The sequence below is a fragment of the Motacilla alba genome, chromosome 4A (assembly GCF_015832195.1).
Source record: "Motacilla alba alba isolate MOTALB_02 chromosome 4A, Motacilla_alba_V1.0_pri, whole genome shotgun sequence".
Taxonomy (NCBI): Eukaryota; Metazoa; Chordata; class Aves; order Passeriformes; family Motacillidae; genus Motacilla; species Motacilla alba.
The window spans coordinates 17,865,770-17,880,767 of record NC_052045.1 but is presented as its reverse complement, the minus strand read 5'-3'; the positions used below and the strand labels follow the sequence as shown (position 1 = coordinate 17,880,767).

The window sequence follows — 14,998 nt, the reverse complement described above, 5'->3', positions numbered from 1 at the left end:
GGGTGAGGGCTGTGAAGGTGCCAGAGATGGGCAGCGTGCACGGGGCCGGGGGGATTTCTCCTCACCGTCTGTGCAGTGTGGCTGCTGTCAGTGCAGGATGTGCTGCCTGCTCCTGCCCTGCCAGGGCCAAGCAGGAGCGGGCCCCAGCTGTCCAGCTGAGCTGGGTGTGAAGGAGCCAGCAGCCTTCTCCCATCAGCATCACTCATTGCCCTGGAAGCAGCCTCACCTCCATGCAGACGTGAGCTCTGTCTGCTGGAGCAGGTGATTTTTACCTTCTCAAAGCAGGAAAGCAGTCACCAAGTTTTCTCTGTGCTTTATTTCTCATGGCTTTCCATAAAGCTGAGATGGTGCTGGCAATGAAATGAATCCCTGTTTTAGCTCATTTAGAGTCCAAACAACAAAACCCAGCAGCACTGTGACCAGAGGTCGCATTTCTGATCCGTGGAATAGTCAAGGGGCCACTGCTAACTGGCTTTACAGGTCATGCAGTTCAAAAATGAGGATAATGAAGGGAATTTTATAGCTCATAATGAGCAAAAACTCATAAAAAGCTAGTTCACAGTATGAGATACATGAAGCTGGGGCTCTAGGCAATTTGCTTTCTGAATATAAAAGGAAAAAATATGTTTGAAAATGTTGTCTGTTATAGGGAAATGTCTATTCTGTCTAAACATAAGTTGTTCTGGATTAAAAACCATACTGTACCACCTGCTAGGAAGAAAGTGAATGTTATCTCAACCAAAACTAGAACAATGGCCATGACAGTGAGATCCTCTCTCCGTTTTTTTAAAGCATGAGCATCTCATACAATTAAAGGAACCCAACGCTTTCTAAAAGCATTGTCTGTGGGACTCACTAGCAGTGTATCAATACACCAAATTGCATGATCAGGTGGAAGAAAAGAGTTGGATGCTTAGATGAAACTAGATTGTAACTCTAGTAGAACATAAAATTAAAAAGTGCTTCCTTTAATCTCCAGCTGCCATGGAGGCGGCGCTGCAGGCAGCTGGGAAGGGGGTCAGCTCTGTGAGGAGGCACGAGCTGACCCAGGGACTCTACCTCTGCTTTTCAGGTGCTCCATCCCCATGACCATCAGCTCTGATGCAGCCCCTGGTGATGCAGGAATGGCTCCGCGTCCTCCCGCCATGTCCTGAGTGGCACCTCCCGGCCCAGCAGCACAGCAGCCCTGCCCGCTCGCTCTCTCAGGTAAGAGCTGCCCCGGGGAGCCCTTCTCTGGCAGCTTGGTGCAGAGCTTGCAGGTCTCTGTGGGGCAAACCAGGCGCTCTGTTCCTGCTGGGGCAAGGCTGTCAGCTCCAGCCCCCATCACTTAAGGAGAGTGTGTGCTCTGCTCCAGCACTCCTGCTGCACAGTGTTCCCCAAGGAGGGCAAGAGAGAAGACCTGCAGAGCTGGACTTGGAGCCTCTTCCACAATAAAGAGTGAGAGGTTTCTGTCAACAGCTCTTATGTATTTGGTTGGTTTTTTTTTTTTTTTTTCCTGGAAACTTGGAAGAATGTCAGCTTTTGGTAAAAATGTAGGTTTTCTAATCTTCCTGGTTGCAGAGAAGAGATTGGAATTAAAGCCCTGGTGGATGCTGTAAGGCAGAGGAGAAAACTGGCCTCTTACTAATGTAATTATATTGAGGGACAGATCTTGGTCCCTCCTCCTTCCCTCAGGATCTCGGAGCCCCAGGCCAGGCTCCTCACCATCGGGGCAGGAAAGTCTCTGGGGACTCCTGGGTAAATGGCAGAGCAGATTGAGGAACAGAAAGGTGTGCTGGCAACTGTCTGCAAAGCTGCCTGCGCTCTGCACTGAGCTGTCATGAGGTGGTTTAGCACCTCTGGTGTGGGGAGATGCTGCCTGGGCTCTGCCAGGCTGTGGATCCCTCTTGGCCTGTAGCTGCTGTTCCAGGGTACCTCTCACCTGTCTGGACAGTGCCAAAGGTTCCCTTGGGCACTGGCAGTGTTCTTCCCAGCACAAACGAGGTCCCACTTCTGCTTCTTCCTTTTTTGTCATGTTTCAAGCCTGAGAAGCAAGGGCTGAGCCTGAGGTTTCTCCTTACCACGGCTGACCATCAGCCTGGACCTGTTTGCCTCAGGGAGCTGGGATCTGCAGGAGGAAGGCAGAGCTGTCTCTGGAGAGGCTCCAGCATGCAAGAATGAGGCAGGGAGCAGGCTCTTGGAGGCTGAGTCAGGGTTTCTTGGCCCCAGGGTGGCTGCTTGAAGGCTGCTGTGGGCCAGTGCACGGGTGGTTGATAAACAGCGCGGCAAGTGAAGTGAGGGGGGAGAGGGATAGAACAGGATGAGCAGGGAAAAGCCTTCCTGACCTGCCCGAGCAGTCCAAGCCTCTGCGAGGGGATCAGAGCCCTGTGGGATTTGCTGGGAGAGAGGAGAGGAGTGGGAGCAGGAGCAGTGTTAATGACAGCTCCCCTTTTGAAGGGGCTGCTGTTGCTGCCTAGGAAACAGCTTCCCTCTCCTGTCCTTGCTGGTCCTGAAAGCTCTGGGCAGGCTGCAGACAGCCCACCCTTAGCTGTGCCTTGGCCTCACTGAAGCCCCCTCCTCCAGTCTGGGAGCTGCCCCCCACCTGTGGAGCCTGAGGGGTGCTGAGGAGAGGAGCTGGCTGTGCTGCTCCCAGAGGGAGGGTCAGCACCCGTCAGGGAAGAGAAGCAGAGATACTGGGATCTTTTCTTTTCCCTCCCTGTAGGTGGAAGAGAGCATGATAAAAATTCTGGGCGTCAGGACTGTGGGGGACACAAGTAGCCAGGCCAGAGCTTTTTGGCAAAAAGAAACTATTTGCACTTGGTCCAGGCTGGCATGAACATCTGCTGGTACCCAACACTCTGCTGGGGCACGTGGGGGACAACAAGGGCATCTTTAACTTTTTTGGGATTAGATCTCAAGAACCTATTTACCTTCTGGGTCGCTGAGGCTCGATGGGATGATTTCCTGGATAAATCCCTTCCCTGGCAAACACCCCTGTGTGCTCTGTGTGTGCTCCAGCGTGGGAGTGAAGGTCTGTGCCGGCCACCCCAGCGCACCCCGTTTGTCCTGCCCTGGCAGGGACCCTGCGCGCACCTGCTGTCCCAGCTGGGGCTGCCCTGCCCGGGCGCATCTCTGCCCTCCTTGTGCTTGGAGGGCAGCCGCGGGGTTACGGCAGGTTGGAGGCCGCTGGAATGCCGCTGGACAAAGCTGGGATTGAGGCCGGCTGCGATCGCTGCCGCCCCCTGCACATTCCTGGGGGGTCAGTGCCCAGCTCTGCCGGGCCCCCGGAGCCTGGCCGTTCCCTGCCGGGCGCTGCCCTGGCCGCGGGCGGGCGGGAGCGGTGCCCGCTCTGAGCGCGGCGAGATGCGCTTGCACAGCCCGCGTGAGTCCGGAAAGAAACCTGCTCCGGGGGGAGGAGTGAGGGTCCAGGCTGCCGCTGCCGGGCCCTGGGGAAGGGATGCTGACGGGGTGCTCAGAGGGAAAGCACTTACTTCTCCTTCTGCTTGCTTGCGGGGTTTTGTCCTCGGGAAGCAGGTGTTCAGCACCTGCTCTCTGCTCGGTCACTGCTGCATGATGATCTACACGGCTTGGGAGCTGCAGGCGTGGTGGGCTTTTAACTTATGAAATAAGGCTGGGAGGACTGGGTTGTCTGCAGAGCTGTGTGCAGGTGCACCCAGGTAGAGCTGATCCCTTCCTTTGGTATCCCCTGGGATAGAGGGGAGGGCTGGAGCGTTCCCTGGCAGTGCCCTGGGACTGACCTACTTCAGCGCCATGAGCACCTGCACATGCAGATATTGTTTTTTTCTATGTGCAAGCAGCAGTTTTAGCTTCAGTGGATCATTATCTGTGGCCCCAAGAATCCTGTGAACTCTGTGGGTGATGGTTTTCTCTGTTTTCTTGGTGTTTCTGGAGTGGCAGGATGGGGAGGCAGGGAACAGCCTGTTGGATGTTTTTAGATGAATCAAACTTAGCACCAGTCTTGGCGATCGTTTGATTTTTCTCTGAGAACTGGTGTGGAGGGGGTATTTTTAGCTGTGCAGCCAAATTCCTTGTCTGGTTTTCTCCTGCCTGTTATTTCCCTCGGCTTGGCTGCATCCCTTCTCCAGACACCTCCGTGAGCCCTTGGACAGCACAAGTGACAAGTATGTATATATTCCCCTTGCAAGAGCTGCTGCCTTTCCCCCAAGGCAGCTGCCCTTATCTGGCCTGTTGTATGCTGTTTAGAAAGTACTAACACATTTAATTATGGTTGATTAAGCACCTGGGGATAATTATCTCAAGCGAGCTCTAATATCAAAGCGGCACTCGATCGAAATGCTGCCATTTCTCCAACACAGCTCATTGATGTCTCTCTTATGGGAAAGTGTCCATGTGTTTTGCTCAACAAACTGTGTTTTTGGGAGAGAAAATCCCCTCTGACTCACTGAGTCCTGTGTGAGGGGCTTTTGATGCTGTGTGTTGCTGCCACCAGCACATGCAGCAGAGTGTGTTGTGAGTAGGGGCATGATATAGTGCTAAAGGCTCAGGAGAGGATTCCAACAAGGATTTGTTGTCCAGGGATCAGAAATCAGTTTTTCCAGGTGGATGTGCTTCCCTTGCCTGGCTGGGTTAGGATTTGCTGTCTTCTCTCCATGGCCTTTTGCAGCAGCCTTCCCACGGCTGCTCATTCTGGAGAGCTGCGGAGGAGAAGCAGCATCTGTGCAGGAGAAGTGGCTTCTCAGATTTGCCATGCAGGCAGGGAGTATCCTGGAGCCTCTGTAGGGGAGCAGGTGGCATGTGCCAGCATTGGGGATGGCATAAAGGATGTTGGCAGATCCCCTTGGTCCCTAGGAACAGCAGGATCAGCCTCCTCTCGAAGCAGCTCTGTATAACATGGGAAAAATCATCATTAGCCCTGCAGGCACTGTGACACATAAGGACCAGCTCTGGCTTAACAGCTCTCAGCAAGATAAGCTCATTGCTGGATAACTGAGGAGAAAGGAGATGTGCAGTAAACCCTCCCTTCAGCCTTTGCTCTGAGTGCTGCTGGGGCTGGCACTGCATCCTTTTTGCAGGCAGGAGTTTCCTGGGAGCTGCTAAGAGACCACCTAAGGAACAGGGCAGCCCCCTTGAGAATTGAAAAACCAGTCAGATTTGGGGCAGAGTTGGGTGGGTGTCTCCGGGCAAGTTCCCAAAGCACCAGGCAGCAATCTCTGGATGCAGTGTGGTTCTGTTTCTGCCCAGGTTGAAGCCTCACAGGATGGTGCAGGACCTTCGTGTGTAACCCCCCGGGCTCCAAGCAGTGCTGCCGGGCCCCAGGCCCCTCTGGAGATGAATCTCTGCTGGAACGAGATCAAAAAAAAATCCCACAGCCTTCGGTAAGAGTCCTGCCTGGAGCAAGCTCCAGGCTGGCCTGGCCTTCCAGCCTTGCCTGCTGCTTGTGATTGTCAGGAGGTTTTTGAACTTTTTTGCTTGATGAGCCACATGAATTCACAGTGACCTTGGCTCAGCTCCCCCTCTGGTCCACAGGCTTTTGAATCTCCTTTTGCTGGAAAGCATCTCCTCCATTTCTACCCATCCCAAGCTCTCCTCCCTCCCCTCCTTCCCTCCTGCTTGCTTTCTGCTGCTCTCTCTATCCTCTGCCACCTCTGCAGCTGTCTCTTTTCGCCCCATGGCTTTGCCTGCACCTCCTCTGTGCCCATCCCTGTGCTGGGAGCCCTCTCCACTGCATGAGGGGAGCATGCCTTCCAGACTGTCAGAGTTTGCAGCTCCACAGCCAGCATGACAGAGAGCTTAACTGGGGCGTGCTAATTGTCTTCCGCCTTAATCCAAGGCTCCTGGAAGCTGCCCAGACATGTAAATGCCATTCCAAGCCCCCCTTGCTAGCCAGAGCGGTTCTGACCCACAGGCAAACACAGAATGACTGTCCTCTACTCTGGGCTCCAGGGATGGCTCCAGTTCCTTGTCCCCAATGCCTCCGTGCCTCACTCCACCTGGCAGTGTAGGCTCTCTGCTGGCTGGGGGTGATGCACAGCCCATGCTAAGGTGTGCTGCCAGTCCCTGAGGAGGTCCTGGGGGTCAGCACCTAGCCATGGTGCTGTGCTTCCCCTCCTCAGGGAACCTGCTCCTCTCCTGTCTGTCTGTCTGTCATCTCACTGTCCTTGCTCTCCTGCCAGGGCTCGGCTGGAGGCCTTCTCTGACCACAGTGGGAAGCTGCAGGTGCCTCTCCAGGAGATCATTGACTGGCTGGGGCAGAAGGATGAGGAGCTGTCGGCCCAGCTGCCCCTGCGGGGCGATGTTCTCCTGGTGCAGCAGGAGAAGGAGACACACGCGGTGCGTTCCTGCTGCCTCCCCTGTTCCCTGCTCCGAGGGCTCTGCGTGGGCAGCCCTGCCTCGTGTCACTGCCCATGCCACAGCCAGCCCCTGAGTGTCTCCATCTGTGCTCTGAGAAAAGGCAGAGCCCGTCTGGTTTTAGACAACAAACCCACACTACAGCCTCGAGTCACCTGCAGCTGGTGATGAACCCTGTCCTTTGTAGTGGCTTCCCTATGTCCTACCTCTCACTGGCCTCTGCTTTTGGGATCCTGGAGCCTGAGGAGGCTGCTCTAGGGGCAGTCCTGTGGCTGGGACATGAGTGATGCCTGCAGGAACATGTTATCATCATACCTGAAACTGGGGCACACCCAGGCAGATCAGAGTCTCCTGCTCCCAGGTTCACAACATTTTCTTCTCACTGCCAGTGGCTGTTGGGCTTTAGTTGTTTTTACCTTGGAAACAAAATTAAGGTGTTTACTGCTGCTATCCCTCATCCTTACTGGAGCCTCCCTGGTGCACAAACAGCCCATCCAGCAGACAGCCCTGGTGTGGAAGCTGCAGTGGAGGGAAGGAGAGGACATTCTAGACCAGCATGCCTCTGAAGTCTTCCCTGGCAGATGTGCTGCTTTGGGGCATCCTGCTGTTCCTCTCCTTGCTCCTGCAGCAGCAGGACCTGTTGCTGAGCAGCTGCTGGAAGGATTGTTAGCGTGGCCATGCTCTCGCTGCACGAGTGAAGAGCGTCTCCAAGCAGTGCCTCTGAAAGCACCATAAATAAAACAGCTCCTCTTCTGCAGCCCCGGCTCAACGCACCATTCAGGGCTTGCTGTTCTGCCTCTCCACTCCAGCAAAGCTGCAGGCCAAACCTCTGCAGGAGCTACCTTCTGCCAGGTGGTCATTCCTTCCCTGAACTGCAAAAATATTTCTCTTAACACTGACTTCTCTCAGTGCCTCCAGGGAGGCTTGGGCCTTGGGGTGAATAAATCACTGCAGCATTTGGCAAGGGGGCAGCCAGGGCACAACTTTCTGGCTCAGCCTGCTGTCTCATCGCTGTGCTCTACTCTCCAGGCTTTCATGGAAGAAGTGAAGTCTCGGGGGCCATACATTTACTCTGTCCTGGAGTCAGCACAGGCTTTCCTTTCCCAGCACCCATTTGAGGAATTAGAAGAACCAGCTTTGGAAAGCAAAGGTCTGTGGAGCTGCCCTCTTTCTATTCTCTGGTTTCACAGCTCCTCCTGGGCTGGCCCGCAGAGGGTGGAGTGCAGGTGGCTGCTGTGGCACAAAACAGCACACCAGTGCTCTGCCTCACGCCACGGTGCCCAGGCTGTGCCCGGTCCTCAGGCCAAAGGTCAGACTGGCACAGAGCCGTGTCGCTGTCCCAGGAAAAGGCAGAGGCTCCTGGTGCAGTCCGTGATGGGGGCACCTCATGAGGAAGCACCAGATGTGCTCTGGGGTAGCTTTTTAAAAGGCAGCACAGATCCTGTGAGGCTAGAGAAGCTGGATACCTAGAGAAGCTGGTGCAAAGATGGATACTGTTATTACTTGTTTTTCCTTCCCTTTTCCCAGTTTTCCCTAGATTATTTTATGTCTAATTTCCCTGTCCTCCCTCTGCCCCTTGTCCCACTCTCCTGTGGGTTGGGCTCTCATTTTTGCTCCCTGTTCCTGTCCTGCTTTGCCTTCCCAGATGTGTCTCCCCGGCACCGGATCCAGAACATCAGCCGCTTTGTCTGGAAGCAGGCCAACGTGGCCAGCGAGCTGTGGGAGAAGCTCACGGCGCGCTGTGTGGACCAGCACCGCCACATTGAGCGCACCCTGGAGCAGCTGCTGGAGATTAAAGGGGCCATGGAAGAGCTCAGCACCACCCTGGACCAGGCTGAAAGCGTGCGGGAGACCTGGGAACCCATCGGGGACCTCTTCATTGACTCCTTGCCGGAGCACATCCAGTCCACCAAGGTACTGCTGGCTCTGAGGAGGCTCCAGCCTTGGCCATCACCATGGAGGTGATGAAATGCTGCCTCCCAGGAGGACAAAGCTGCTCCCATGGACTGCTCAGTCCAAGGCAGCCTCATTACCTGGGATCTCAGGGCCAAGGCCTCCTTCCCACAGCCCCCCTGCTTTGTGAGGGGGGTTTTGGCCAGCAGTGCCCTGAGCGACTGGCCATGCTGAGCACCTTGTCATGGCACAGACCTTACACAGGTACGGTGGCTCAGCACAGTTGAGTCATTGTCCCCGTTTCATTTATCAGGAGTAATCTGCAGCCCCCATTTCATTTATCAGGAGTAATCTGCAGCCTGGTTAGTTTGGTTGGGTATTTTTTTCCCCTGCTAATGTACCCTGTGGGAGGATTAGTCAGCAGTGGCTCGGCAGTCACTAGCCCACCCCAGCTTGTAGCAAAATAATCAGATCCAAGTCCTGGCTACTCACCTGCTTCTTTTCCTTCTTCCCCTCCCTACTCTGTGCCTGTGTACCCATCCCCACTGCACTCCAGCTATTCAAAGAGGAGCTCTCCCCCATGAAGGATGGGGTGAAAGTGGTCAATGATCTTGCACACCAGCTCGCCATCTCAGATGTCCACCTGTGCATGGAGAATTCCCGTACCCTGGAGCAGATCAACACCCGCTGGAAACAGCTGCAGGTGGGAGGGAGTCAGGAGCAAGCACTGCAAATAAACCATGGGCAGGAGGATGCTGGGAAGGGCTGTCACTGCTGACCTTCAAGGATGATGAGTAAGGTTTGGCACAGCAGGATGTTATAGTTGGTGTTCCTGGAAGAGAAGATAATCACTTCAGTGTGAGGAAGGAGTCTGGTGAATCTGCAGAGATCTTGGTCTGGAAAAAGCAGTGTGAGGAACAAAGGGAGAATCAGGATGCGTTAGACGTGGTCAGTACCAGCTGTTACTGCTTTGATATCTGTGAGAGTAAGGATGCAGGTGAGCTGGAGATGTGGCTGTCCTGCCTCAGCCTGTGGGAGGAGGTGTAGAGGATTTAGCAGGCTGGAGGAGGGCACAAACAGCAAGATAGGCAAGGAAGGAAGAGCATCTGTGCGCTGGGGCATGTCTGAGTCCACTCCCAAGCCTTCCTGAATGGGTCATCAATCTAAAATGCCTGTTGGGCTGGCAGTGAGTTATTTTTCAATTCTCCAGGCCTCCATAAATGAACGCCTGAAGCAGCTCCAAGATGCCCACCGGGACTTCGGACCAGGCTCCCAGCACTTCCTCTCCTGTACGTGAGTGGTCCCCCTGGCTTCTGCCATGAGGCTGCCTCTGCAGAGCAGCCTGGGCTGTGGCACGGGAAAACAGGGTGCAAAGTTCTGCTGCTGAGCCCAGAGCAATGCACGAGGCTGGAAAAGTGCCTGGGCTGGTGCCCGGTGCACGGGAGCCAAAGCAGGAGGCATCTCCAAAGCTGGCATTGTGCTGCCTCACCTTGTGGGACCTCGGGTGGGACGTGCGTGTGGTTTCCCTTCAGAGCACAGAGCTGTGACACTCGCAGCAGCAGCAGCAGCTCCCAGGGGACACTGGGACTGTCAGCCTCAGAGCAAGACAACAGATGGCAGGAAAAGGCAGTCCCTTATATCCTGAGTTACTTATTTGGAGGCTAAAAATGTGCCTTTTCAGGAGGTTTTCATTCATGTGGCGAGGCAGAGGGATGCTGTTCTTACAGATCAGAGCTGTTGGCTGATAGCTCTCAGGCCTGCAAAGGCTAGGCAACAGGCTGTGCTCCAGAGCCTGGGCTCTGTCCTTGGAAGTGCTGAGCCCTGCAGAGTCTCTGGATGTCAGTGGGATTCGTGGGCCTGTCTTCTCTGTAGACTGCATACTCCTACCTGAAAGGAAGAATGACTTTTCCAGCTGCTGGAATTGATACACCACCTGTGAAAAAGGAAAATAACCGAGGGTCATGCCATGGCTTCCATCCTCTATATAACATAGGGTGGCAGGCAGCTGGTATGGGATGAATCCTGATCTTCCCAAGATACTGCAGCTGGCACACGGAGCAGGAACAACAGGAGCAACAGATGCTTTGGGTGTCTGAGCCTGGTCATAACAGGCAGTGCTGTGTCTGTGTGCCCAAATCCCATCTGCTATGAGTCCTGCCCACTGGTCAGCATAAAGTTGCCTTGGGCATCATCAAAAACATCAGGAAATGTCTCTTCCTGAGTTCTGAGCTTGGCCAGATACAAAGCCCCTGGCTCGAGAGGCAAGATGGCTCTAACAAGAACAGCAGTCAAGCCTTTTTTATAGGCAGCATCCCTTTGCCTGCACCAACACCTCCAGCTGGTGATTTGGGAAGATGCAGCCTTTTCAGAGGCACGCACCTGCTGCCACAGTCCTGCTGTGCCAGGGCTGGCATCTGAAACAGCAGCAGCTTAGGGGAGCATTTGGTGGTGATCTGACACGTGTTTCTCTCCTTACAGCCTCTGTCCAGGTCCCCTGGGAGCGAGCCATTTCCCCCAACAAAGTGCCATACTACATCAAGTGAGTGTGCTCCCAGACACAGCCCGAGGTCTTCTCTGGCCTGGAGGGATCAGGAATTGGGCAATTAGGAGAGGGGGGCAGACTGGAGCGAGAACCCACCTCCAGTGAAGCAGGGCTTCCTCAGCCTGGCAGATCCTGGCTTTGCCTGCCTGCTGGGATGCCCAAGATGAGAGGAAACCCCAGATGGAAGGAGAGGGAGCTGGCAGCAAATGGGGATATCCTGCTGCAGGCATCCTTCATGCTGCTGTGGCTGGCAGTGTGCTCAGGGGGATGCAGCAGTGTCTGCAGACACTGAAACACTTGCTCCCAGTGCTGGCCAGGTCCTTTTTTTAATATCTCACAGCATCTTTTGGTTACCAGATTGACTCTTGGTCTCCATCTATTTTGCTTCCAGCCACCAGGCCCAGACAACATGCTGGGACCACCCAAAGATGACAGAGTTGTACCAGACGCTGGGTAAGGAGGCTGTCACAGAGCCATTTGAGCTGTACTTGCCTTTTTGGAGCATGGGGTGCATGTGAGATTCCCCCAGGCCACCTGCTGCCCTCTGTGCCACAGGGTCCCCCAAAGCAGTGGGGTGTGACCCCTGCCAGGCTCTGCTCCTCGCTGTCCTGCACGTGCTCTGCTGGGGTCTGAGAGCTGCAACTGCTGCTTCCTGCCCTGGAGATAAGGATGCTGTGCTGTGGTTTTATTCTTGTTTTCCTGTGTCACTGCAGCGGATTTGAACAACATCAAGTTCTCGGCGTATCGGACGGCCATGAAACTGCGGCGGGTGCAAAAAGCCCTGCGACGTGAGTGTGGGAAGGGCTTCCCTCCTGCCGGCTCTCCCTCGGTGAAGGCTTAAACTAACACAAGCTTTTATCAGCACATCAAAGGCAGGAGGCACCAGGGGATAGGTAGCTGAGGCGAGAAACCTGGAAGATCAGCCTGGGGAGCTGAGCAGATGCACCAGTCTGTGTCAGAGCCTTTCTGTACAGGCTTGGGTGGAGATGACTCAAGGGCAGGTGTGGTCCAAAGGGATGTGAGAACAAAGCTGTGGGATCAGGCAGAAGCTCACCAAGCAGCTCCAAAGGGGCATGGAGAGGGCGTGGATGTAACTGAGACATGAAACCAGACTCACTGGCAGGGACAGAGAGGGCTGCACTGCTGAAAGAGGAGGAAGGGAGGCAATAAACCTGACTTCTGCACTCCTGGTGAAAACTGAAGGATTCATAGCCAGGTGAATATGATGCAACAGTAGTTCAAACACCTCTCCAAGAGGTAGCTGCTCCCTGGAAACTGCTGAGGAGTTTCTGGTGGAACTGGCAATCAGGCAGGTGGGAATCTGATAGATGCAGCGTCCTTGGCTGCTCAGAGCTTTTGACGAAGCCTCTCATCTAAGGCTCTGTCAAAATTAAGCAGCAGCAGGCTGGGGGAAATCCTCCTCCTGAATTAATTGTTCGTGAAGAGGAGGAGGTACAGCCAGGCAGCAGTGGGGCCCAGGCAGACCTGTGCTCCTTGGCATCCTGTGAAAGGGCTGGAAGGGGGCAATGAGTCAGGGGAAGAGGAGTTTGGGTTCTCAAGGGAGTCAAACCCTGTCTGTGGACTATTTTCATAACACTGTGGTGATCAGGCTGTCCTGTACCCAAGTCCTGTACCCAGGGACATTCAGGGAGGATGTAATGCAAATGGAAGAAAGCTTTTGCCACCCTGTTAAGGTGTCCATGCAGCAGCAGGCAAGGTGTGGGGAGGAAACAAGGGCGAAGAGCAAAGGAGAGCTCTCCTCTGTGCTGCTTGTGCATCTTTGGTTGTGCATCTCTTGCATCTCACATGCTGCACTGTCTCCTTCTTTCCACTCCAGACATGACTTGGATAAGTGCTCTTTTTTCAAGATATACTTGAGAAAAGGGCAAGGAGATTGCCAAGGCAGCCTTCCCATCATGAGAAGTTTGGTGGAGTGGCTGTGTGGGGAAGAGGCAGTGAGGGATAGATCAGAGCCATATGCAGTCGTGGGCAGTGTGGACACGAGGGTGGGCAGGAGTGATACTCCCTGGCATGGAAACTGGGGCTTCCCAGTGCAAGTGTAGCAGCTTTGACAGGAGAAGGGAGGATTTTTCCACTGAGTGAAGTTACAGTGTGGAAAAGGCACACAGTCCCCTGGGTACTGTGAATATTAAAGGTCTCAAAGATGGAAAGGCTTTCAGGAAGGAAATATTGCTGGTTGCTACCACAGTAGCATGTACAGCCTGCAGCCATAGAGATCTGGAAGCAGAGCACCAGGGCAGCTCACACTGTCCTAGCCCTGTTTTGGGCTTGTGCCTTAACTCCCTCACCCTGTCGGAGCTGGAGACAGGACTGATCCATCTCTGGGCAGTTGCTTGTAGGGTCTGTGCCCGCTCATCTCCCCACACTAGCCCCACAGGGACCATGCCTGTGCAGAGAGGCCAGCACTGGGCTCTGCACGGAGCCTTCCATGGGGGGCATTTTCATGGCCATGGCTGGACACGGAAATAAGGAGGGGAGGTTACAGAGGAGGGTGGCTCAAGATGGAGATCTGGTATTTTGGGAGAAGCTTACCAGCAGGAGAGAAATTCTGGGAGCTGCCCCCATCCTTTCCAGCATCTTCCCCAACACAGTGAGACTACCACTGCCCCAGCTTAGGGCAGGACAGCATCTCTCTCCTCTTGGCTCTCACCTCTCTCATTTCTCCTCTTTCCCTCTGCCTGTGCTTTCTGTGCAGTGGACATGGTCACCTTGGGCACGGCTTTGGAAATCTTCAATGAGCACGACCTGCAGCCCAGCGACCGGGCCATGGACGTGGTGGAGGTGATCCACTGCCTGACCGCCCTCTACGAGCGGCTGGAGGAGGAGCGGGGCATCCTGGTCAACGTGCCCCTCTGCGTGGACATGAGCCTCAACTGGCTGCTGAACGTCTTTGACAGGTACCTCTCCCTCCATGTCCCCCGAGCTGTGGGGCTGCCAGGCCTGGGAGGAAACCCCCATATGGCATTTACATTCTCTGAAAAATCCCTTTGCTCAAGATTTTTCTCCTGGGAAGCTGAGAAGCCTCAGAGAAAAAAGAAAACAATTCTGATCTCATTTGCTTCTCCTGTGTTGTGCTCCTCTGGAATGTGTTTGGGGATTGTTTCATTGGGTTCTGCTGTGAGTTGTTTCACTCTTTGGCCAGTCAGGGCCAAGCTGTGTCAGACTCTGGAGAGAGTCAGGAGTTTTCATTATTATCTTTTAGCATTTTGTAAGTACCCTTGCTGTATTCTTTAGAAGAGTACAGTATTCTTTAATATAATATAGTATCATACAGTAATAAATTAGCCTTCTGAGAACATGGAGTCAGATGCATCATTCCTGCCTGCCATGGGAGTCCCTGCAAATTACAATACCCCCGTGCTGCTCTTCCAGCTGCACAAAGGTTCTGGCTGCCAGGGAGGGAGGCTGCCTGGTGTGTGCTTGCCTTGATGACCCCCCTGCCAAAAAGCCCCACTCTGGAGCATTTGCAGACGTGTGCAATATCTCGTCCTGCAGTGGCCGCAGCGGGAAGATGAGGGCTCTCTCCTTCAAGACGGGCATCGCGTGTCTGTGCGGGACAGAGGTCAAGGAGAAGTTCCAGTGTGAGTCCCTTGTCTGCCTCCCCTAGAACCTGGTGTGAATTCACCTCAGGAAGACAGGAGTGCTTTTGTTTCCTGGCCTAGACCTTCTTTGCCCAGGAAGAGCAAAGAAACAGCTTTCCTGCAGTGACTAAGCTGCTTGCATCATCACCTCTCCCTCCCTCCCTAGGCCTACGCCACTGAAATTAGGAGGTGTTTTTGTAGACTGACTGGTGCTGCAGTGATCTTGCTTGCATGGCAATGTAAGGAGCAGTGCAGAGAAGGCACACAGGAACATTATCCAATGCTTTCCAGAAGGAAGATACCAGGGGGTGCATGGCTGTGGGAAGTAGGTTTAGGCAAATGGCTTTCCTCACTGCATTTTAACCGTGGAATATTGTGGAGGGGAATCTTGTGTAACATAGAGAGCACCAAGGGGTTAAATGAAGGGATTAGGCTGATTCATGGAGGACAGGCTATCTGGGGCTGTTTAATAGATGATGTACGTAACCCCTGTCTGAAGAAGACACTGAACTGGCTATTAGGAGCTGGAAGGACACTGGTAAAAGTTATTTGATCATAGCTCAGGTTTCTCCTCGCGTTTGAGCTCTGTGCTGGGGGTGGTCAGTGGGGTCCCTGGTGTGCCCCACACCCTGCTCCCTGTGCCTGCCTGCTG

The 14,998-nt window shown here is 54.2% G+C and overlaps 1 protein-coding gene across 5 annotated transcripts in view; it reads left to right on the top strand.

Annotated features, from left to right (window-relative positions):
- Positions 1-14,998, top strand: part of DRP2 (dystrophin related protein 2) — a 29,367-nt gene that overhangs the window by 7,363 nt on the left and 7,006 nt on the right. For 2 of the 5 annotated variants that reach the window (XM_038123006.1, XM_038123005.1), the window contains exons 2-13: positions 1,073-1,206; positions 5,203-5,336; positions 6,135-6,291; positions 7,339-7,459; positions 7,955-8,223; positions 8,759-8,905; positions 9,413-9,491; positions 10,681-10,741; positions 11,136-11,197; positions 11,458-11,532; positions 13,461-13,662; positions 14,261-14,346. In XM_038123006.1, the coding sequence (XP_037978934.1) occupies positions 1,102-1,206; positions 5,203-5,336; positions 6,135-6,291; positions 7,339-7,459; positions 7,955-8,223; positions 8,759-8,905; positions 9,413-9,491; positions 10,681-10,741; positions 11,136-11,197; positions 11,458-11,532; positions 13,461-13,662; positions 14,261-14,346 (1,498 nt within the window). In that variant the 5' untranslated portion in view covers positions 1,073-1,101. Of the gene's footprint in view, positions 1-1,072; positions 1,207-3,070; positions 3,362-4,085; positions 4,122-5,202; positions 5,337-6,134; positions 6,292-7,338; positions 7,460-7,954; positions 8,224-8,758; positions 8,906-9,412; positions 9,492-10,680; positions 10,742-11,135; positions 11,198-11,457; positions 11,533-13,460; positions 13,663-14,260; positions 14,347-14,998 lie in introns of those variants that run through there. The other 3 variants (XM_038123007.1, XM_038123009.1, XM_038123008.1) reach the window with 3 other exon arrangements.